The 25,000-nt window shown below is 45.6% G+C and overlaps 1 protein-coding gene across 3 annotated transcripts in view; it reads right to left on the bottom strand.

Annotated features, from left to right (window-relative positions):
- The window catches only part of ppp1r9ba (protein phosphatase 1, regulatory subunit 9Ba), a 62,369-nt gene that overhangs the window by 9,734 nt on the left and 27,635 nt on the right, over window positions 1–25,000 (bottom strand). For all 3 annotated transcript variants that reach the window (XM_062532751.1, XM_062532753.1, XM_062532752.1), the window contains exons 3-6: window positions 8,361–8,493; window positions 7,844–7,964; window positions 5,307–5,411; window positions 1,323–1,458 (exon numbers count right to left, since the gene is read on the bottom strand). In XM_062532751.1, the coding sequence (XP_062388735.1) occupies window positions 1,323–1,458; window positions 5,307–5,411; window positions 7,844–7,964; window positions 8,361–8,493 (495 nt within the window). The remainder of the gene's footprint in view (window positions 1–1,322; window positions 1,459–5,306; window positions 5,412–7,843; window positions 7,965–8,360; window positions 8,494–25,000) is intronic.

Genomic DNA, 25,000 nt, shown 5'->3' with positions numbered 1-25,000 from the left:
TCATACTCATACTTCCACTTCACAAAGAACTTAACTGAAACAGAACAAAAGCAGGAACAACAGAACAGCCCATCTTAAGAGGCCTCTGGTGCAAGAGGCCACTCAGAGGCCTGGCAGTGACCTTGGAGGGTAAGTATCATCACCGCGTGAAACACGAACACACACACATCAACATGCACTAGTCACATCTCTCTCGGCCCTGTGTATGTTGTGGCTGGGTGAGATGTTTACATAACACTTTAAGCACTCGTGCGTCAGTATGGCCTGTGTACGTAAAGGCCTTTGAATCCAGCTGTTGACCTTATAGTAACCTCTCCCTGGCCTTTATTAAACAAACAGAAAACATTAAACAGCGGTGGATGGCCTTGGGACAGGCGTCGGGGTGGAGCTGTGTTTAAATAGCAACCCTATGGTATGTGCATACATTGTGGAATTTGACGAACTGATTGTGGGAAAGATGGAGAGATAACATCAAGGGCTTATACACAAAGAGGCGTGACTGCCATTTAACATGCAAATTTATGGTACTCAACATAAAGTCTATTTTCACGGTAAAAGTTACTTTTGCATTTGGTATTACATAATGCTCATTTATGCTGTCATAATGTGAGACGTATGGCAAAAGAACTCAGCTTGAGCTTGTTTCAATATGTTTGGAAATAGTATTGTGTGTATAAAAAATCTGGATCTCTGGGTTTGTGACAAAGAATTTGACCCAGAAAACATTGTCGAACCTACAGTACCTATCCTCACATCCGGTCAGTACAGACTGGTTTTACTGTAGTGCTGCATGTTTCCATCGTCCTCTATCACTACAACCTCCATCATCAATAACACAGTCCTAAATGTCTTTGCTAAAAAGTTAGTGTTTGTGACACCTTGAAATCCTATTGACTACTGCACATCATCACCTGTTCTAACGCTGAGTGATATTGGGTGATGCTAGGTGATGTGTGATACTTAGTGAAGTTAGGTGACAGGTGCAATGTTGGGTGGTGCTATTTGGTGCTAATTGATATTGAGTGCTGTTTGGTGCTGAGTGATGTTATGTCCTGTTTGGTACTGAGTGATAGTGGAAGATACTGTTTGGTGCTGCTATGATGTTGGGTAATGTTAGATGCTGGATAATTTTTGGTGCTGTGTGATAGTTGGTAATGTTGTGCTGTATGATAGTGGGTAATGTTAGGTGATGGTTAATATTGGGTAATGTATGGTGCTGTATGATAGTGGGTAATGTTAGGTGCTGTATGATATTGGGTAATGCTAGGTGCTGTATGATAGTGGGTGCGCTGCCTGAAGTGGTCCCCTCCCGGCCTGCTCACCTCCTCGTCGTGCTCCATGTACTGGTTGTAGCGCTGCTCCATCATCTCCCGCTGCCAGCGCTCCTGCTCCAGGGTCTGCTGGATCAGCTGGGCCACCTCGCTCTGCTCGCCCGGCTTCTCGCGGCCAATGATGAACCTGCACGCATTAAACAATCAGCCAATCAGAGTGGTCAAGCACATGGACAAGCAATATGGTTACTTATTTTTTCAAGATGATTTATTTTCGGGCCTTCATGTCTTTATTCAGATAGGACAGTGAGGAGTGACAGGAAGTGAGTGGGAGAGAGATGGGGTGAGATCCGGAAATGACCACCAGTCAGACTCGGTCTCGGTTCTCTGTAGGCATTTGGACCTGAATGCTTGCTTCCTGCCAACAAAATGGTTCAACTGGAAGGAGCTAACCAATGCTAACTGGCAGAAGCTAACCCCCTAAAGTCGGCCTCTTTGAAGAAAACTATTCACAAAGCCTACATTGATATCACCTGATCATCCCAAATATTGTGCAGAACTTTCATATGACTCGAGTCAGCCATTATCTGTTGAATTATCTGGTTATTTATCTATTTCTGTGTCATCTGCTATGGCTAATTGTCTAGAGGCACTCTGATCGCCACAGATATGTAAGAGCCTCAGTAGCCAAACATTAAGGGCCATTAACATCAGGATCAATGACGGTGATATGATAGGCAACAATAAGGGAAGTCCCTCCTCAGGTTGATGGATAAGATGTCTTAAATTCAAAGGATTCTGATTGGCTGTCAGCTTTTTTATCGTTCTTAAAATGGCTCTGAAAGTGATCCCCGACAATATCGCTGTACTGTACATGTCATTATCATTATAGCATGAAGTGTAGATGTTGTCATTCATATTTACTAGAGCAATACTGTTCTTTTTGCCATTATCGTTACACTTCATTCCTGGTGTGAACGGGCCTCGCCTTTAAATGTTATACATAAAACATGAATTGTAGAAGTGAGTGACCTTTTCTCAAGGACGCAAAAGTGAGTGGAGCACTGCTTATGGGATTCTACCCAGAATTCCTCTGGTCACTGGTGGATAATTAGGCCAGTCTTTCCTGACTTTTACATTAATAACCAGAGGATTTCTCTCACAAATCAGGTCAATCTTCAAATGTAATGTATGACAGTGAAGAGACGACATAATGGGACCACAAGCATTTGTTCATTAATGTGTACTGTAAACTAAACCCCAGGAGCTGTTTTGGAATAGAAACTGACTGACAGAAGCGCCAGTATCACAATGTGGTAACGCTACATTATCAGCAACTTAGAGGCTAGGTAAGAACCTACATGTAGAACCTAGAGGCTTTGCCAGTAAACATTGTAGACACAACATAGAGAGAGAGAGAGGAGAGAGAGAAAGAAAAAAAGAAAGAAATGTGAATACTGTAGTAATGAACTACATTAACATGACTGTCTTCATCTACAGTATAGCTTTAAATGTAGCTGTTTTGTTTTGGCAATGGATTTTAAAAGTACCCTCCTGTCAATTTACTGTGTTTAACAGAATGGAACTGAATTAAGAGAAAGACAAGGATGAATACATCATTTATGTATTTAGTAAATGTTGTGTCATAACAGAAGCAACCCCCTACACTACACATAACACAGCTGTCGTCTAATCATCTGAACACCAAACACTATTGTTCTGACCAGTCAGCAAACTGTTTCGGTTGAATGCCGAATGTACTAACCACTAAATATTCATGTGGGTGTGTGTGTGTGTGTGTGTGTGTGTGTGTGTGTGTGTGTGTGTGTGTGTGTGTGTGTGTGTGTGTGTGTGTGTGTGTGTGTGTGTGTGTGTGCGTGTGTTTATTAAGTGTAAAAGAAACCAGCCTCAGTGGTTCCTCTTCCTTTTTGCCCTCTGGAAACGCTTGACCTTGTGCTACTTCCAGATATTTATATTCAAGGACACTTACAACAGGCATCCATACTTATATGAAAGCACCAGCTGGCATGAAATCAATGCCTGCCTTTGCATTATTGTGCCCAGGAAAGGTTAATGTGCTTTTCGAATGACTCTTACTCTTGAACTGCCATTCAAACACCAAAGAACTGCGCTGTGCTAATTTAGTTAGCTTGTTTACTTTTGGTTTCATGGTAGATGAAGTAGAGTGATAAGCATATCTCCTGACATCGATGTATATTATTGTTTTTATCAGTAGGGTGATATCTCTTAATTTGCCTTCTACTTACTTATCTGCGATTCACCATTCACAGATTTGGCCCTTACCTCATTATTAGGCTATACTTTAATTTCAATCTCTGTAATACAACTTTGAGAATTACATTTACAACACTGTTTACCGCCACATGGTCAAACAGCAAATGGCATTCTGCAACAGGCTGGTCAAATAGTAATCATGCTATTTCAATGGCATCTGGTCCATTAGTCACTGCCTGAATGCTAATGCTAGGCTAACAAGTATAAAACAACAATGTGGTGCAGCATTCTCCTTCTCTCCCCATGGAGGCAATAGATTCCCTTATCACACTATCTCTGTGTTTCTCTACTAAAACTTCTCTTGCATTCGTTCACCCTCTTTTTTTTATTGTTTCTGTCCATCAAAAACCTCTCCCGCTCCTCTCTTTTCCATCTCTCTCTCTCTCTCTCTTTCTCTCTCTCTCTCTCTCTCTGGCTTTGATTTATTCATGGGAGGCTCTATCTGTCCACTGCTGTGATCTGAGGGATAGTGAGGATCCCCACTGCAGCTCTAACTGGTGTCAGTGTGAGGGATCAACCACTCTGCCCAGCCATGCCTAAGGAAATCAAAGGCAAACGGGTGTGAAAAGGAGAGGAGAGGAGAGAAGTGGAGAAGAGGGGGGAGAGAAGGGAGGAGAGGGGAGAAGAGGAAGAGAGGGGATGGGAGCGGATGAAGGCAAAGGGGAGATGATGAGGGCAGAGGAGACGGGAGAATAGGAACTATCAGGGGGAAAAGGGAGAGCACAGGAGAAGGCAGCTGACAGGTACAGTAGAGAGGAGAAGAGAATGGAAGGGAAGAGAAGAGAAGAGAAGAGAAGAGAAGAGAAGAGAAGAGAAGAGAAGAAAAGAGAAGAGAAGTGAAGAGAAGGGGGGATCATAAAATTAAAGAAGTGAAGTGAAGTGAAGATAACCGAAGAGAATAGAAGAGAAGAGAAGAGAAGAGAAGAGAAAGGAAGATAATAAAATAAAACAAAAGAGAAGAGATTAGAAGTAAAGAGAAAGGAAGATCATAAAAGTAAAGAGAAGAGAAGAGAGGAAGTGTCTACGGTGGGGGGAGGGGGAGGACATGTAATGCTGATTTACGGGAGCGTCTCTGGATGCGTCTCTATGTGTTTGGCTGTGCCTCCTGGTGCATTTGAATATTTCCAAAGCGGATCTCCACGTCTCTGTGCTTTGGACCATGACTGCTGGCTCCGTGCTATTCCCTGTATTTGTTTGCATGAGCTCTCCCACGCACAGCCATTTTTTCCACCCCTTGTGTTTGCCAGTGCACGTTTCCTATCTGCAACCGAGGCACTTTTTGGTACTCTAAACAAAATATATCTGCGCAACCCATCTTAACCTTTATCATGCTATCAAAACACACTGGCTGATAGCGTAGGGCCTTGTACGAGTTGCATGAACCACACCGCCAACCCCCCCTGCAGTCAGTTGAAGTTTGCTTATCTCAGACCTCGTGCGTCACTATCGGATGAGTTGTTACATGATCTTCCCATATTGTTTGTTGTTTGCATCTGGGTGTGTGCATGAGTGTGTATTAATGTGTATGCTTAAGTACTGTACAATACATGTGAATATACACACACACACACACACACACACACATGTGCGCGCATGTGTGTGTGAGTGTGTGTGTGTCTGTGTGTCTGTGTGTGTGTGCGTGCCCATGCGTGTGTGTGCGCGCATGTGTGTGTGTGTGTGTGTGTGTGTGTGTGTGAGTGTGTGTGTGTGCGTCTGTGCATGTGCCTGTCGCAGCCTTACTTGACACTGCCACTGGTGTTCCTCAGGACTGAGGCAGCGAAGCTCTGGGTGACGCCTACCAGGCTGGTGCCGTCCACCTCCACTATGAGGTCATTCACCATGATCCTGCATGGAAAACACACACACACACACACACACACACACACACACACACACACACACACACACACACACACACACACACCAGTTAGTCCTGTAGCAGATCAGATACATTCATTCAAAGTGACTGGCACTACAGATAGACATTTATACAGTAGACTCTTTCAATGGCATAAACAAACGATGAGCATTCCTAAGACATTTCTGGTGGCACAGAAATCAACACTGAGCTAATAGCAACTTGTTGTCATAGTAACATATTTTAAAGTCAACATTTTGTTGAGCATTAAGCTAAAGTCTCATTTCAGTGAAAGTATCACAAGTATCACAAGTATCTGTATGTGGACGCCAGGAAAAGTACTTATTATTTTCTTTTTATATCTATTGTCTTGTATGTTGATTTCTTGTCTGTTATATGTTGTGTGTGGTCCCCAGGAGGAGTAGCTGATGTTTTCTGCTTCAGCTAGAGGGGATCCAAATAAAATAAAATAAAATAAAATCTGCGTTGGTTTAGAATGTTTCAATCGGAAACCCTCTAGGAACAGATTGAAAGGGTGTATGTAACTGTTTGTGATCGAAGAAACACCCGAGACATCTCTCTATGGAATGGACCAATGTGACCCTAATCTGGTGTCACCAGCATTCTGTGAAGCAGCTGTGAAGAGCACTGTGTACTGTATATCTAATACATACTGTAATTTGCAGTACTATTACACCATAGAAGGTTGATGCAGTTAAAATGCATATACTGTACACCTATTATACTTGCTACAGTAAGGGTCACCAAGAACGATAACTATAGCGATAACTATAAAAAAATATTGTTCTCGTTAATATGAATGAAGACATTTACACGTAAACAATAACTTTAACGACATGAAGAACAATATCATTGGTCAGTGTGGACTGTTATGGTTATAGTTATCGTTATAGTTATGGTTATGGTTATAGTTATGGTTATCGCTCCTGGTGTGAACGGCCCTTAACTGGGAATGTGCCACTGAAATGCCTGCACCACAGAGGAAGATCACAACTGCAGTCAGCCACATCATATGGCACAAATACTTTCAGCCCATAAAACCCAAGGGCTGTTTGACTTTGAGAGTCTGTTAACTGGAGTGTCCCTGTTGCAAATGACATGAATGATTGCACCCCCCCCCCCCCCCCCCGCCAGCCCCAACCACACACACACACACACACACACACACACACACACACACTCCTCAATGGTTTATGCCAAGTGCCAGGGGAGATTTGCAATCAGTTAATGGAGGATACACAGTTGAACTCAGAAAATATGCTCAAATGGTACAGGAGCCATAAGATACGGTGGAGAAGAGTTGTGGTGCAGTCACGGTGCTTTATAGCGCCATCTCCACACGTTATTCAACACAAAGTAGTTGACTTTTGCCGACCTTCTCCTGACCTAAAAATAAAAATCGCCAAATCTCTTCGGCAGACTAATGTAAATGCTATATGTATCTCCTAATTCCTCTCAGTAATTGCAGTGTGTCTGGGAGCAGAGCAGGGATAGAGGACCCCTGTGTAAATCCCGTCCAATCCTCTCTGATCCCTTTCCTTTTCTCCAGATGAAGCCCCAGCCTCCCCATCCACCCCCACCCCCCAGACCCTGAGGCAGTGAGGGGATCACACTGGTGGATCCCACTGGTGGTGTTACCACAGCATACCAGCAGGGGCATAACGCCACGCTCACACAGTGAGAGGCGGTTGTGTGTTTATGTGTTTGCGTGTGTGTGTGTATTTGTGTGGTGTGTCTGTGTGTGTGTTTGTTTGGTGTCTCTGTGTGTGTGTGCGTGTGTGTGTGTAGGTGTGTGTGTGTGTGTGTGCGTGTTCCAGCGGGGGGGAGGCATAACGCTACCCTCGTACAGTGAGGTCTCCTGCAAGTGTGAGCGACTGCCATCAGCCAGCGGCTGTTGTGTTCTTGTTGACGGACGATGTCTCACCCGATCTGAGAGGGACGCTTGATTGGACTGATTGCATGAAATGTTACTGTGACACATTAAAACCTGACATTGACGAGTCTCGCGTTGATGTCACTGTAAGTTCAATTCCAATCAGTGTTGGGGGGTCTGAGCTGAGGGAGTCACTAAGAGTATGCAACTGAACCATGTCTAGTAACATGGTTAGATATGCCAGTATGCCAGTATGCCAGTAAACAGAGGTGGAAAACTCCAGCTTCAATGAGTAAAAGTCCTACCACATATCTGTGCCAACCATTCATTTCAACCAGCTGACTCTTCAGCCAGGTAGAGCAGCTAATTGATGAGATCACCTGTGTTAAATGCACAGGTACGCGTAGAACCAATACATGATTGGACTTTTACTCTCTGAAGCTGGAGTTCTCCACCTCTGCCAGTAAACCAGAAATGCCAGTGAACTCTGCTGCCACTGTGTGCCACCACAGGTGCACTGCCCACCTGCCGTCTCGGTGAGCTGCGCCGCCGTCTGTGACGGTCTTGACGAAGATGCCCAGCTTCTCCAAGCCCATGTCAGCGCCCGCACCCATGCCAATGATACTGATGCCCAGGCCGTCGCCATCTGAGGGGGAAGAGTGGCACAATACAGAAAACAGAGAGGAGGTGATGTGGCACCTTAGATTATATGAAACTGTATAGAATGATTATCTATGCATCATGTGCAAAACATAAACATGTCTCTCATTACATGTGACCAGTCATACATTTTGCAGTCATTGCATTAAGCATGCTCATACAGTAAGTATGTTCAAAATTCAGTTGTTCGCAGATTTTCATGCTGCAAATATATGTATATATCCTAGCATAGTATGTTGGGTGGAGTGGAGTGTGTCTGTGTGTGTGTGTGTGTGTGTGTGTGTGTGTGTGTGTGTGTGTGTGTGTGTGTGTGTGTGTGTGCGTGTGTGCGTGTGTGCGTGTGTGTGTGTGTGTGTGTGCGGTGGGGGGTTGCAGGACGTACCTTTCTCCAGCTCCACTGGGAACAGGTCCAGCCTCTCCACGCGTTTCTCCAACTCGTACTCCGCCGACGCCGCCATGGGGTCCACGTCATCGTTACGCCTGTCGTAGTCCTCGTTGGAATATGTGGTAAACACCTGCAGAGGGTGAAAGGTCAAAGGTCATGAGGTCAGAAGGCTAGAGGGCTAGAATAACTGCATAGTCAGTGGCTCCAAACGCAGACGCATTACTGCAGAGAGAAATTCACGAATTGCTCCCAGACTTCGGGGTGCTCTACTGTCGCATTGTTGAGTCACTGCTTTCCTAGACACTGAGACAAACACACTTCCTGGACTGAGCACTGCAGTGGATTCCAGGACGAGCTGCAGACAAATGGTGGTATCTCCTTCAACGGGGCTTTGCATTCACTTATATTCTGGCATTAGTTTTCATGTGTGGCAACATCCGATAACTACAGGTGCATTGGACATTTAGTGCATGATACTCCCCTGGAGGTTACTTCTGGCAACACACACAGACACACAGACACACAGACACACACACACACACACACACAAAGCCCCCTGGCACAATGTGTATCTTATTCATGCTGGGTGGAAGGAGACAGAGAAGCTTCCGGATGCAGACGGGTCAATTACACCGACAGAGCGGGCCTCGTGTCCGGCAGGGATAATGGCTGACACCCACAGACTTCCCTCAGACGTGTCTGTACCACTGAGGGTCGTACTGCCCGGAGTACTCATGTCTATCTACTCACGCCTCTCTCAGACTCCTCTTCCATCCAGATCCAATCTCAGCAATCTCAGCAAGTGTGTGTGCGCGCGTGCATGTGTGTGCGTGTGTGCTTGTGTGTGTGTGTGTGTCTCGCCCCATGTGATGAAGAAAAAGAGTAAAGGATTGTGTTTTTCCAGCACTTTGAGTGTGTAATGACCGTGTATGTGAAAGAGTGAGAGTGTGCGTATGTAAGCATGTGTGTGTGTGTGTTTGTGTGTGTGTGTATGTGAGGGAGCTAGGGAGTGTGAGTGGTGCAAGTGCCCTGTATTTCAGGGTTGGCAGCCAGCACACTGTCTCCATCACCCTTTGGAAGGTGCTTGAGTACTGGGTGAGACTGGATCTGGGTTTAATACGCCTGATGGAGCATTCATCTTTTATAACCCTCTTATGTGCTTTTCCTTTTGGACAGTTTCTTCCCTTCAAAGCACACACATACTGTATAAAGTACAAGCATACACACAGTCAGACAGACACACACACACACGCACACACACACACGCACGCACACACACACACATGCACACACACTCGCACACACACACACACACACACACACACACACACACACTAGAATCATTCACTTAGATCCAGACTTCAGGGGTATTCTAAGGATATGGCGTAGGGACAAAACTGCTAATATTGGCTCAGAGGAAGTGGCATACCTAACGGATTGGGGCCCTATGGATTTGTGTTGCTAGGAGAATGGGGCCATTCTGTTATGAGGTCTACTACTGACTCTGAGTAAACAAAACAAACCCAGATTTGCTACTTGGAATATTTCCATGGATTTACATGTATACACTTGTTACTGGGTTGCTCTGTGCATAAAACATGCACACACACACACACACACACACACAAGAACACACACACATGAACACACACGCACACACACACACACACACACACACACATGAACACACACACACACACAGGGTATTTGTAAGAGGCAGTGAGAGATAAGAAGAGGGAGAATGAGAAGTGTAGGAGTGGGGGCGTAAGTGAGATTTAATTAACAGCTGGCAACAGGGGACTGAGTTCATCTGCTGGCCAATGTGAGGGAAATCCTGCCCATGGAAGGACAAGGGAGAGAGGGAAAGAGAGAGAGGAGAGGGAGAGAGAGAGAGAGAGAGAGAGAGAGGGGGGGGGAGAGTCTCTCTGTGAAAAGCCCATGCTCTAGTGTACTGGAGAGCCCCCTTAGTCTGTCCTCATCGGAAGATGACACCCAGATCTCAGCCAACACTGGGCCAGATCTGTCCCTAATATGTACATACCCACTCTATCGAGAGCTAGAGCAGTGGCACTGTGTGTGTCCTGCTTAGGGCAACATTGATGATCAGTCTGAGAGAGCCTTACTGTGGGTGTCACTGAGATCTGCCGAACTGCGTGAACTGCAGTACGTGCTGGAGTCCTTTGCGTGGGGGTTTGTTGTATGTGGAAAACTATTACATGTAAGCATCTATATCCATTTCTGATCATAAGTTCATCATTTGTGAAAAGAGGCTACATTCACTTTGTGCTAATACTGAGCTCTTCTGGGTTGTTTAGGGAAACGTTATCCGAGACATGTTTAGCCTTTTCAGATATTGGGAAAAAAACAGAGGAAGTAGAGGTACAAAAGAACCGTCCTTTAAATGCATGTATCGATACTGTCCTCCACTGATCTAGCTCTGCTAGAGAAGTCAGGGTTATTTCAAATTCAAGGTAAATTCCTATTCAAGTCAGGAAATAAAAGCAGGCTTCTGAGAAATACTCTCAGAGATAAGAGGAAGAACGTCTGGGGTATTTCCCTCAGCTGACTGTCAAACATTGTGAAACAGAATGTGATGTGCTACTAATAATCAGATCAAATGTCAGTTTAGATGTTGAGGCCCTATTGATGAGAAACAACAGCCATCTATGAAACATCCTCCCCATACTATGTAGGGCACTGTGATCAAAGCTGTGCTGACTAAAACTGATATCATAATAAAAGGTCTATTTATCAAAAGATAGGAGAGTGCATTTGACTGCATAACAGTTTGACCATTAGCAAGGCTGTAGGCTGGCTTACAGTGCTGAGATACAGTATTGTAATTGTAGAGAGAGAGAGAGAGAGAGAGAGAGAAGGGAAAGAGAGAGGGAGAGGGAAAGAGAGTGAGAGGGAAAGAGAGGGAGAGAGACAGAGGGAAAGGGTGAGAGGGAAAGAGAGAGGGAGAGAGTAAAAAGAGACAGAGAGAGAGAGAGAGCACAAGGACACTCGTGGGAGAGCCCACTTTACTCCCCGGTTTTAAAGATGAATATTGATGTGGGCAGAACACATCAACGTTCGCTACCTGCCAACACAGCGCTCTCTCTCTGAAGGGGTGGCGGTGGGCGACGGGGAGATACGCACACACAGACACATACCCACACACAGACACACACACACACAGGCACACACATGCAAACACACACACACACACACACACACACATGCAACCACACACCACACACACACACACTCCTCACCCTCTCTAGTGAAGATGGGGCAGGGAATTCTCTCTAGCTCTCTCTCTCTCACACGCACACACACACACACACACACACACATCAGAGATGGGGGACTCGAGTCTAGTGACTTGACTCGAGTCTGACTTAAGTCGCCAGATTGAGGACTTGTGACTTGCTTGATCAACAGTGAGAAAAGACTTGACTTGACTTGGACTTGCTACTCATGACTTGAGACTTGACTTAGACTTGCATGCAATGACTCGACAAGTCATTGCTGTCTTGGTTAATTGGTGAATAATAATAATAAAACTATTTTCGATTGGATATTTCCTGTTGCATGTGGGCGAACCTGGCAACCTCTCTACTAGGCGCTAGGTGACGCGCCCGCTATCTACAGTGGAGCAGTCGGGGTTTAGAAGTTGTTACCAGTTCTACTGCTACTGCAGCAGCCAGTGTTCCCAAAATCATAACATTTGGATTTAAAGACTATTCAACTCAACAAAACAAACGATTCGCCGAGTGCAAGGTGTACAGCGCAAAAATATCCGACACATCCAGCACCACGTCAAATGTTATCCGCCATTTCCGACTACACAAAGAAAAGTAAGAAATGTCTCTAGCTGATTTCACATTATTTTTAATCTAACGTTAGCTGGCAGCTAACATCCCATCTCCATCAGTAAAACGTGACAAGAGCACTGTTTGCATCACAGTAAGTTTTATCATATTGACTTAGTTTCACATTGATCCCGCCTATCAAATAACAGACAATTTGACTGAAATACGGTAGCCTATCTGAAATTGGCAGATTGATTCACTTGGCATATCAGGTCTAGCTAGCGCTAGTTGCTAGTCCAAAGTCTACTAGAAAATCACTCAGAGTGCGCAAATAACCTCCTCCAAGCGAATACATCACCTCCTCTTGCATCCATCCATAACTTTTTGAGTTATCTTGCGAACAAACAAATATATACAGACAAACCAACAAACCCCGATAAAAACATAGCCTAACCTCCTTGGTGGAGATACAAACTTCGAAACGGTCTTTGTCCCGACGCACATAATTGTTGACATTCTCGATAATGTCGAGGGCAAGCTGAGACAAATCATGCATGACTACAAGTAGGCTACTTCTTTGCGTTGGATAGGCTACAGATGTGATGGATGTTACATCACATCTACTCTCACCATGGACGTTAGGAAATGTCTATTCTTAAATGGAGTGGGAGCATAAATGCATTGAGGCTATGTTGCACTAACTGGTTTTCAGTTTTGTGCTATCATTGAATGGTGATTTATGTGAGCCCTTTGCACTGAAATTAATACTTTTCACTCATGTGGCTGTAAAATATTTGTATTTGTAGTTAGGGAATGTATAGGCCTATTAAAAATGCATTTGAGCATGAAAAAATGAAATGTATATACTGTATGTTATACATTTAATTCTTATTCAGAATTATTTTGTAGCTTCTCTCATGTCAGATGTGCGATAGTGCGCAGCCACATTTGGCCCTCTGATGGTGATGATAAAAAATTGTGGCCCTCTTAGTCATGAAAGTTGCCCATCCCTGGTCTACCACATCAATGTAGCTGTTAGTTTGTTAGCGCTAGCTATTGTATTTGTTCAAGATCATTCCTTCTTGCACTTCTTTGTCTTTTGTCTTTTGCAACGTACATAAAAAAAGGACTGTCTTTTGCAACATATCGAAAAAATGGTTGTAAATAAAAGGAAGTGGTTTGCTGCTCTTCCCATGATAAACTACCGTGTTGAGTACTCTGTCTGGTAATTATTGTTTGGTACACCAGGCCCTGTAGTCGTTCCTAGTAATTCTGATCATGCTGGTCCTAGTGAGTATTTAAAATTATTCTTTAGCCTTATATCCCCTTCTTCTATTTGTTAGCCCTTTTGTGCAAAGGAGGGCTACATAAAACTTAGGCTGCCGTCTCTTCAAGTTTTAAGACGGTTGTCTTCCAGCTTATTACAGTATATGACTTGACTTGTGACTTGCTTGACCTAAGCTATGACTTGACTTGACTTGACTCGACCTAAGCTATGACTTGACTTGACTTGACTCGACCCTCACAAAAACGACTCGGGACTTGCTTGAGACTTGAAGGTTAAGACTTGAGACTTACTTGAGACTTGCATATGTGTGACTTACTCCCATCTCTGACACACATACACACACACACACACACACAGGCACACACATGCAAACACACACACACAGGCACACACATCCCAGCTATTTGGTGAGGTGCTGGAGTATGAAGAGAATAAAACAACTGTGATCCCTGTTTGTATTCCCTATCTCCTCTATCTATTATTCTCTCTCTCTCCCATTTTTCTTTTAACATTTTGAGACCTCTACCAAAAGGCATCAATATTTAATCACACAGCACTGGAGATACCCCACGTGATTATTCTGCTTTAAAATAAATAAATAAATAAAAATAAATAAAATCAAAATAAGGGAGAGCAGCACCCAGGCCAAACCCTCTTTCATTTTAGTTTTTCCTCTATCTTTCCATCTCCACCATTCTCTCATTTCTCTCTTTGCATCAGTCCATCATTCCACTGTACCACTCAGGTGACCGACTGTTCTAACATTCATTTCCTGTGTCTGCCACTTTCTCCTCTTTAACCCAATCTCTTGCTCTCTCTCTCTCTTCCTATATTTTGTCCCTATTTCCTTTCCTTTCACTCTGTAATCCTTTCTTTTTTCCCTCCCTCTCTCTCTCTCTTTTGAGGCGTTTTCTCCCCACCTCTCTCTTTGCTGGAACAGCAGGCAACGGCTTCTCTTCTCCATGTGAATGCTGCTGCCCTGATCACGTGCTCCTGTCTCTATGGCAACCTCCAACTTGCTGATTGTAATTTTGACACCTTTTTTTTCTATTCCTCACCCTCTCTAGTGAAGATGGGGCAGGGAATTCTCTCTAGTTCTCTCTCTCTCTCTCTCTCTCTCTCTCTCACACACACACGCGCGCGCACGCACGCACGCACGCACGCACGCACGCACGCACACACACACACACACACACACACACACACACACACACACACACACACACACACACACACACACACACACACACACAGACACAGACACTAATCAAACACACCAGTCAAAGACATACATACGTACATACATAGGGACATACATTTATGTATGCATAAATACAGCTCATACACTCTTAATAACTGTACAAAAAGGGCAGGGGAGCCAAAAGCAGCAGGAAAAGAAGTCGTTATCACAGATGGCCCCTCAACTTTCTGTCTCAGAGAGTGCTTGTCCGGGCTCCAGATATTGGCTCGCTCCCTGACAGCCGTACACAGGCACCTGGTATGGCAAGCTGCTCTGTTTCAACTGGTTTAGTGTGCGACTCTGGGCCTTTGGAGGATAGTCATAAAGGCTCGACCAGCTGCACACGCATACAGAGAGGGGGGAGGGGAGGAGGGTGTATCTGGGTGTGTGGCGTAGGAGATTGGGATGGAGAGAGAGAGAGAAAAAAAAAGAGAGAGAGAGAGAGAGAGAGAGAGGCAGACAGACAGAGAGACAGATACAGCAAACTGGGGGGGGGGGCAACAGTACTGACCACTGAATAAAAGTATTGCGCATTGGTGTACAGTAAGCTGTGTACTGTAGACTGCAGAGTGTACTATAGACTGAGGGGCCATAGCACAGTGAGCTATGTACTATAGACTGAGGCATAGCACAGTGAGCTATGTACTATAGACTGAGGCATAGCACAGTGAGCTATGTAACTATGAGGGGCCATAGCGTGACCATTATCTATGTACTATAGACTGGGGGGCCATAGCACAGTGAGCTGTACTGTAGACTGAGGCATAGTACAGTGATCTATATACTATGGACTGAGGGGGCATAGCACAGTGAGTTACAGTATGTAGACTGAGCCATAGCACAGTGAGCTATAGACTGAGGGGGGCATAGCACAGTGAGCTATGTATGTAGACTGAGGCATAGCACAGTGAGCTGTACTATAGACTGAGGCATAGCACAGTGAGCTATAGACTGAGGGGGCATAGCACAGTGAGCTATAGACTGAGGGGGGCATAGCACAGTGAGCTATGTATGTAGACTGAGGCATAGCACAGTGAGCTGTACTATAGACTGAGGCATAGCACAGTGAGCTATAGACTGAGGGGGCATAGCACAGTGAGCTATAGACTGAGGGGGCATAGCACAGTGAGCTATAGACTGAGGGGGCATAGCACAGTGAGCTATAGACTGAGGGGGCATAGCACAGTGAGCTATAGACTGAGGGGGGCATAGCACAGTGAGCTATGTATGTAGACTGAGGCATAGCACAGTGAGCTGTACTATAGACTGAGGCATAGCACAGTGAGCTATAGACTGAGGGGGCATAGCACAGTGAGCTATAGACTGAGGGGGGCATAGCACAGTGAGCTATGTATGTAGACTGAGGCATAGCACAGTGAGCTGTACTATAGACTGAGGCATAGCACAGTGAGCTATAGACTGAGGGGGCATAGCACAGTGAGCTATAGACTGAGGCATAGCACAGTGAGCTATAGACTGAGGGGGCATAGCACAGTGAGCTATAGACTGAGGGGGCATAGCACAGTGAGCTATAGACTGAGGGGGCATAGCACAGTGAGCTATATGTACAGTATGTAGACTGAGGCATAGCACAGTGAGCTGTACTATAGACTGAGGCATAGCACAGTGAGCTGTGAACATCATCTATTGCTTGCTGCATTTACAGACTCAGTACATGCTCTTTGCTTCTCATGGAGCCTTACTGTAGCTACACGGACAGCAGCAGGGATCTCCCTGTGCAACACACACACACACACACCGCTGACCTCACGCTGGACACACAGTCAGAGCTTAGTCAGACCGCTTGGTCAGTCCACTCGCACAATTTTCCTGGATTTACGGTGTCCAGTTGCCTAGACAGCGGACGCGTGCAGGTGTGGAATGTGTTTGTCACGGTTGCTAAGGAAGTTTCAGTAACACCTTGTATTTACACCTTTACATTGGTAGGACACAGAACACACAAACGTAAACACAAACACATACCGTGCATACATGCACACACACAGAGACATCCATAGAAACAGACACACACACATATACACCTTTATGCAATCCCACAGACAGACAGTGACACACTAACACACACTGTCTATCGGGCTTCTGTGATAGTGCCGCGCTCAGCCATTCCAGAGCTTAGGCAGGCTGACACGGTGAGTTAATGTCATGTCAGGGGAGCCTCTCCGTTTAGACACACACACACACACACACACACACACACACACACACACACACACACACACACACACACACACACACACACACACAGAGACATATTCCTCCAGGATGAACACGCACACATTCTTACAGCACACACACACACACACACACACACACACACACACACATTGGATGGATTTTTAGAGGGCACGTAGACACAAACACATAAACACAAATTCTTACACAAAGGAAACACCATAAGCACACATAAAACATACACTCCCACACACAGACTTTCTCCTCTCTATCTTATCTTAGACTTTAGCAACTGCTTCTGCTTTTTATGTAAAGTAAAGCACAGTGGGAGGTATGGAGGTGGGAAGTCAGGACACAGAAAAGTAGTAACACACACACACACACGCACATACACACCCACACACATCATACAGCCTCCGCTATACCACCCGCACTCAAGCAAACTGCCTCTGGCATCGTAAGCTCTTTCCACAGTCCTTCTGGGTGGGGCTTTATGTATGTGCGTGTGTGTGTGTGTGTGTGTGTGTGTGTGTGTGTGTGTGTGTGTGTGTGTACTGTATGCATTTAAATGCAGAAACAGCCAACATTTAACTCCTGCTTTTTTTTCGGACTACACATTTTCCCAGTCTTTCTCAGTAAACAGGCATCTAGTTTCATGACTCTTTCACGCACTGTTAAATTTGGGCACAGAGGCCACTGTTTTGACACTCCTCAGCCCGTTTCCATGGAGACTGCCTCTGCATACACACAAACACACACACACTTTCTCTCTCTCACACACACACACACACACAAATATGCAGACACCTGCAAACAAAAAGCAGAGCAAACAAACAAGAGAATAGGCCAGTCCCCAGACACTTAGGAGAGAAGCCCTCTCACATCCTTCTCTTTATCTCTTCTCCCTCCCTCTCTCTCTCTCTCCCTCTCTCTCTCCTCTTTCTCTCTCTCTCTCTCTCTCTCTTGGTGTGGCGTGGTGTGGTGTGGCTGGCCATTAATTAGCATCTGCAGCCACCCTGGCTCAACGGCAGCATAAAAACACTCTAATAAGAGTCATGCAGGGTTTTACTGCAGCCTGCGGCACTGTCTAAACTTAGAGTGTGTAAGAGCGAGGGAGGGATGGAGGGATGGATGGATGGATGGATGTTTATGAGGGTGTGAGATAGAGAGATAGGCAGAGAGGGAAAGAGCGAGCGAGAGATACACATGTTAGATGGGATCAGAGGGAGACAGAGAGAGGAAGGGGGAGGAGGGTGTATCTGGGTGTGTGGCGTATGAGATTGGGAGAGAGAGAGAGAGAGAGAGAGAGAGAGAGGGAGAGAGAGAGAGAGAGAGGAGAGAGGGGAGTGCAGGAATCTCTTCACGCTATAACATGGGGAATAAAAGGGTTTTTTGTCTGATGGGGATCTGAGTACTGAGCCGTAAAAGAGTCTTGATAGACATTACCACACACACACACAAGCGCGCACACACAAACAAGTGCGCACATACACACACATGCACACACACACATGAGCTCCCTCGCTCGCGTATACAGACACACTGGCCCTGATCTAGCGAGGATTCAGTCCATCTTCTTTATGGGGCAATTAGTCAATGACACCAACAAGCAGGCATTACAAGTCAAGAGCACTAAAGATTAGGCACTAGAACATCCGTCTCTCCACTCCACCAGACCAGCGGAGAGGGCGAACAAACACACAGGACGTATGCATCGGGAGAGTGAGAGAGAGAGAGAGAGAGAGAGAGAGAGAGAGAGAGAGAGAGAAAGTGTGAGGAGGAGGAGATGTGGAAAGATATCAAGAGAAAGTGATACAGAGAGGGCGAGGAAGAGGGACGGAGAGCGGTAATCGTTCTGTTGCTGCTCATCTTCCTCCCACTTCTGACATAACAGAGTAATAATTGCACTCACACACACAAGAACAGCCATTTTAGAGGCATGTCTCGGTTCTACTGTACCTACGCAGAACCACAGTCCAGTTCTTTAGGCGGTCGGGTGCTTAATAGAGAATCTGCGCTGCTGCCTCAGGTGACGTTAAATCACAGACATAACCTCCATAACATCTGCCACCACAGCTGGCTTCAACAGACAGCGTTTAGTCTGAGCACGCGCACGGGTGTACTGTGTGTACTGTTGTGCAGTGCTAGTGTGTACTGTTGTGCAACACACACACACACACACACACACACACACACACACACACACACACACAGGTGCTGTGCAGCAGGGCAGGCAGCGGAGCATCTAGTTTGTAGTAGTATGTGATAAATAACAGGAGTGATGTACAAATGTACAGTAGGTTGTGCCTGTGTGTGTGTGTGACTGTGTGTGTGTGTGCATATGCGTGTGTACAGTAGATGATGCGCGCAGATGTATACAGAGTAGGAATCCTGAAGAACAGCTGTGTGTGTGTGTGTGTGTGTGTGTGTGTGTGTGTGTGTGTGTGTGTGTTTGTGTGTGTGTGTGTGTGTGTGTGTGTGTGTGTGTGTGTTGCACAACAGTACACACTAGCACTGCACAATAGTACACACTAGCACTGCACAATAGTACACACTAGCGCTGCACAACAGTACACACTAGCACTGCACAATAGCACACACTAGCGCTGCACAACAGTACACACTAGCACTGCACAACAGTCGGTCTGGGGTACTGTGCGCATTTGTCAGAAAAATCACAATTATTTTCCACAAAACCCGCAACCCTCGTACACACACACACTTTCTCTCTTTTGCTCTCTCACTCTTCATGCTTCACTTTTTCTGACGCCTCTTCACCCCACACCCTACCCACACACACACACACACACACACACACGCACACACAAATACACACACAAGAAAACATAAAAACAGAGAAAGAGAGAGAGAATAAGACAGAAAATCCTCAAGCAAAACTGCATATTCGCATGGCTGTGAAAAGGAAGGACGCTGTGACATTACACACACACGCACACTTGGGAAGTTAGCGCCCAAGGCACATGTTGTGTCTCAGACAATCACTGGCAACCTCCCATAGGGACCCCCATGCCACCCTCTCCTCTCTCCCCTATACACACCCCTGCCCTTTCTCTCTCTCTGCTTCTGTCTATCTGTCTCTCGCCCTCTCTGTGTCCCCCCCCTCTGTCTGTCTGTCTCTCTCACTCTCTCTTTCTTTCTCTGTGTCTGTCTGTCTCTCTCTCTCTCTCTCTCTGTCTGTCTGTCTGTCTGTCTCACTTTCTGTCCCGTACTGAGTCACCTAGACAGACAGCCTGTGCTGTCCTGTGCTGTGTTCTGCTGTGAGCACAGCTAGCACCCCACTCTCCTGTAAGTGGAATCAGTAAGAGCTCTTCTTAGCGTCGGGGTAATTATTTCCTCCCAGGGCCTAGTTAGGCAGACCTCCCGCTGATAACCCCCATCATCTCCCTGTTACCGTTCAAATTACATAATAACCTAAAATAACATCCACATTTAACAACACCAGGGCGTGTAAATTAGGAGACGATCCCTATTCACAATTCATGCATAATCCACCTTCGGCCAGCAAGGGTAAGTCCCTCACTGTTCTTTTTTTGCCGAGCATGGAAAAGTACCGGAGCCGGCGGACTTTATCAGGAGTCAAATGCCTGTTGAGAAAAGGATGTTGACCCACTGGTTTCCCAGGCAACTGTTTTATTTTGAGCTCTCCGTTGGAGGAGGGGGCTTGAGGAGGAGGGATCAATCTCTGTCTGTCAGGCAATCATTGAGTCACTGTGGCAGCCATGACAGTTCTGACAGAGTGACCATAAAGCTTTTTTTTGCTGATGGGGAAACAGTACAGGGGTAGACTGCTAGGGGGCTTTCTGCACCACACAAACTAGAATGACGACGAGCCACTGCAAAAGACACAGCCTACATGGAAACAGGAAGCTGGCCAAGACAAACAGGAAGTCATAGATTAAGATAAGGGTTAGGCACCTCTTCTGCTTTAAAGTGCCCAACAATCATTCTCACTACCCTCATCCGACTTTCCATACTCAAATCTTTCTATAAATGAACACCAATCTACACAAGAACTCTAAATTACCTCATGCTGTCTTACAGTAACATACCTGCTATAATTTACATGTAATAATTTGCCACAGTAGAGAGTGAATGGAGACAAAAGGAGGACAAATGATCAAGTGACTTGATCTACAGTCCTACAAAGGCCGATGTACAAGCCTCAAATGTGCTTCCATCCACTGTGAATGTTACAGTAAAGGCAGCCTTGCCAAGATTTATTCTCGGGGTCCCCCTCTGGTTGAGAAGCGCAATAAACAAACTAAAAATGCGCAATAAATAAACTAATATATAAGTCTTCTGCAACAAAATATGAACATAACTGATATGATATAGAGAGAATGCACCAACAGCAGTCTGTAGAAAAAAGATCTACGAATTCCTGTACCATAGCAGTTATTTCGCATTTCACATTTCGATTTCGGAGGGGGGATGGAGGGGGTAGTTTCCTATCTGAAACTAGAAAGTTGCTTAAGTTGGCAATAGCCTACAATGGGTCGCTCAGACAATGGTAGAAGTTCCGTTCGTCATGAGGATATGTGCCATCAAAATGATTTTGGAAACGTTCTGTTAAGGTAAAAAAAACTGTCAAGGGTGCCTTTAGGAATGCAAAACACACATATTAACAGCAGTCTAAAAGGATTCCTGCTGGTCCAAACTAAGCTTATAAACTAAACTACTATAAGTTACTATAGCAAGGCAGGTTTCAAGAAAACAGAAATATTTAGATAATGAGCAATCTCAATGCTTGATGCTATTAATGCTCCACAGTGTCTTTCCCCCTTGTAAGGGCTTTTCAGTTCCCGGTTCCAGGGAAATCTGTGCAGAAGGAAATGGCTGTCTTTTTTGCTATTGCTCTGACACGCAGCCCCACTTGTGACCACTCTGTCCACATGACGACCAGCACATGGTCTCTCTCGAGCCTCTGGGCTCCTCTTTACAATCGGAGGAGCCAAACACACGGCCGTGTTGACTGCAACCGCTTTTAGTGCGAGGTGGCGCGCTTAAGAGACAAAGAGCTTGTTCTTAGCGGCAAACTTGTGCCTCTTCTTCTCCCTTTTATACACAAGGGACATTGGACAATGGCTATCTATCTGGAGTCATGTTTTGCTCGTCTTGTTTTGCTATTTCAGTAACGCAACCTTGAGACACAAAACATGAGGCACCACTTGTCTAATGAAATAAACAGCTCTGATCATATCTGAGAGAAAAACAGGTGTGCCTCAGTGGCCCGGGTGTCACCTCTGGATAGCATTACACCGCTAACGGACTGCAGGCTTAACCTTGTTATCACACGGCTCTGAGCGTCAGCGCTTGATGGGGGTACACAAAGTCTGGAGGGGTTGAACATTCAGCGCTGAGGAGGAGGCTGCAGCTTCCTTTGCCCTTGGGAGAACGCATTTAATCATTTCAAATCAAAATAAAAACCAACAATCAGCCCATAGTTCCATTCATTTTATATATAAAAACCAGATTCTTTCATATTGTCGTATCATCGACACAGACACCAGCAGAGCCCCCCTCATGGCTCCTCCAAGAAAAATAATACTGATCAAATCCCAGCATCCCGCCCTCCCACTGAGACCAGAGGAGAGATGAAAAATGAGGCAGAGACCACTGGGGCTCGGTGTCCTTCAGCTGTCACAAATACCCACACACACACGCACGCGTCCCTGTCTGGGCTCTCAGACGGATACGGCAGACAAACACGAACACAAACACGGCCTTAGGCTATCGCTGCTCCGTCCCATTCGGACTACATTTTAGCCAAATGCGTACTTCGGAGCCCAATAACACACACACGTATTCAAAAATCAAATAAGACCAAAAAAACACATCCAAGAGCTCCCATTGGTTGGTTGGTGAGGGACAGGGGATTTGGGATTGGTCCCCATAGGGCTTAGTGCCACGACGATGGAGCCAAAAGCAAAGAAGAAAAAAAAGGGAATCCATGAATGAATGGCCCAGAGCTCGAGGGTGGAAACAGACTCTCTCGTGGAAATCATTGATCAGGGCCAGCTTTTAGTGGGCTCTTCGGTCAATGACTCGCTTGGACCAAGAGCATCATGGGAGGAATCAATCAATCTCCGCTGTTTGGCCGCGGCGTGACAGGGAGGATGATGGGAAGGGACAGCAAAGTAATGAAAAGTCTCCGACTCCTCCTGTGAGTCATGTCTGTCTGGAGAGCCTGACACACTTACATTTGGGATAGACGATTCAAAATCATCTTGTTCTAAAATAATATCAATAATAGAACACTGATAGAATTGCCGGTATTTGAAAACAGCGGGTGATTTGTGACATTTCAGACAATATAGAAGGTCCCTAAGAGGATTTTCTTCCCCCTTCAATTATATAGTATACGTATAAGTATACTTTTTTAATCCTGTGAGGGAAGTTCAGTCTCTGCATTTATCCCAATTGGTGAATTAGTGAACACACACAGCACACAGTGAATACACAGTGAAGTGAACACACACTAACCCAGAGCAGTGAGCTGCCTGCCCAACAGCGGCACTCGGGGAGCAGTGAGGGGTTAGGTGCCTTGCTCAAGGGCACTTCGGCCGTGGACTGGTCGGGCAACCCTGCGGTCATAAGTTCGAAGCCCTAACCAGTAGGCCATGGCTGCCCCAAAGTTGCCTAGCTTGTACATCTACTAATCAATCCTTTTGTGCAATTTAATACAAAAAAAGGTTATGAATAAAGTTACACATAAAACGGCAACAATAGGCACCATCTGGCAGACAGTGACAGTGCAACGCTGTCTCCAACTACAACATGAACAGCTGCTCACGTCCTCCTTACTCTCCACCTCACCTACAGTACAGTCACCACAGCAGTGTCCTCAGGAAGGGCCTAGCCATCAATCATCCCATGTCATCACCGCCATCTGTCACTTACATTTCATCTCGATACCATCATACCTCATAGATACAACGCATTGCGCTTTCTGTCTGCTCCCGGCGCCGATCAATCTCTCCGTAGACCAACAGCTCTCCTCCTCCCACAGTCAGCACCACGGCCATTTCTAGACCTGTTATTACAGCCATCACTCAAGAGGGCTTCACAAGCCTGGAACAGCACCTGTGTGAGTGTTACATAAGCTCTGCCATGCTCTCCTCTCTGCCTTATTCAACACCAGCTTACAGCCCCAGTTGTTCCAAACATATTACATTGCCATTCATTCTCTTGGTAGATTTTGCAGTATAGTGCAGATAAACAGTATATGCCATGGCCCATTACACTGGTGAATTATTACTTTATTTCATAGCACTTCTCAGTCATTTGGTGCATTTTTCAGACCAGGATAAGTGACTTCCATATGCAGATGGTTGTGCATATTGGCTGATTTTTACATGATCAATTTCTCATGTAATGTTGCGCCAGCGCAACTGTAAAATGAACTACTAAGAAACAGAGTGAGAATTTGAAAGTGCACATTGTGAGGTTGGAGGAAGGTGTGCCCTTTTGCACTGGTCAGCCTCTCTTTAAATTCCTGGAGACGCAGATGAGGGTGCAGATACAATGCAGCTCTGCCTGATGTTATGACAACCGTTCTGTGCTGCTTTCACATCCAAATGCGGATAAAGGTCAAGGAGAAGTCTTATTGTGTGAATTTACAGAAACACTGAGAGCGCACACACACACACACACACACACACACACATGCAGGCATAGAGGTACAAAAGACTGCACACAACGTGAGTACAAACATGAGTACTGAACACACACACACACACACACACACACACACACACACCTTTGCACAAACTTTCCTTGCTATTGTCTCTATTTCTATGTTGCCTTGTGCTTGTGTGAAGAGGGAGGGAAAATGCAGAAAAGAGAGAGTAAAAAAGAGATAATGAGGGGAGGGAGGGAGGGAGGGAGAGAGAGAGGAGGGGACGGAGAGAGAGGGAGAAAAAGAAAGAGAGAGGGAGGGAGAGAGGAGGGAGAGAGAGAGAGAGACAGAAAGGAGGGGAGGGAGAGAGAAAGAGAGAGAGAGACTGAAGAGGTGTTCTAAATGGGAGGAGGGAAGGACAAAGAGATAAAAATAGTGCTGGTCTTCCCCAGCTGCAGCCACTAAATGAAGGGATGGAGG

This window comes from Sardina pilchardus, chromosome 3, assembly GCF_963854185.1.
Source record: "Sardina pilchardus chromosome 3, fSarPil1.1, whole genome shotgun sequence".
Classification (NCBI taxonomy): Eukaryota; Metazoa; Chordata; class Actinopteri; order Clupeiformes; family Clupeidae; genus Sardina; species Sardina pilchardus.
The sequence above is the reverse complement of the archived record's forward strand: the minus strand, read 5'-3'. Positions and strand labels throughout refer to the sequence as shown.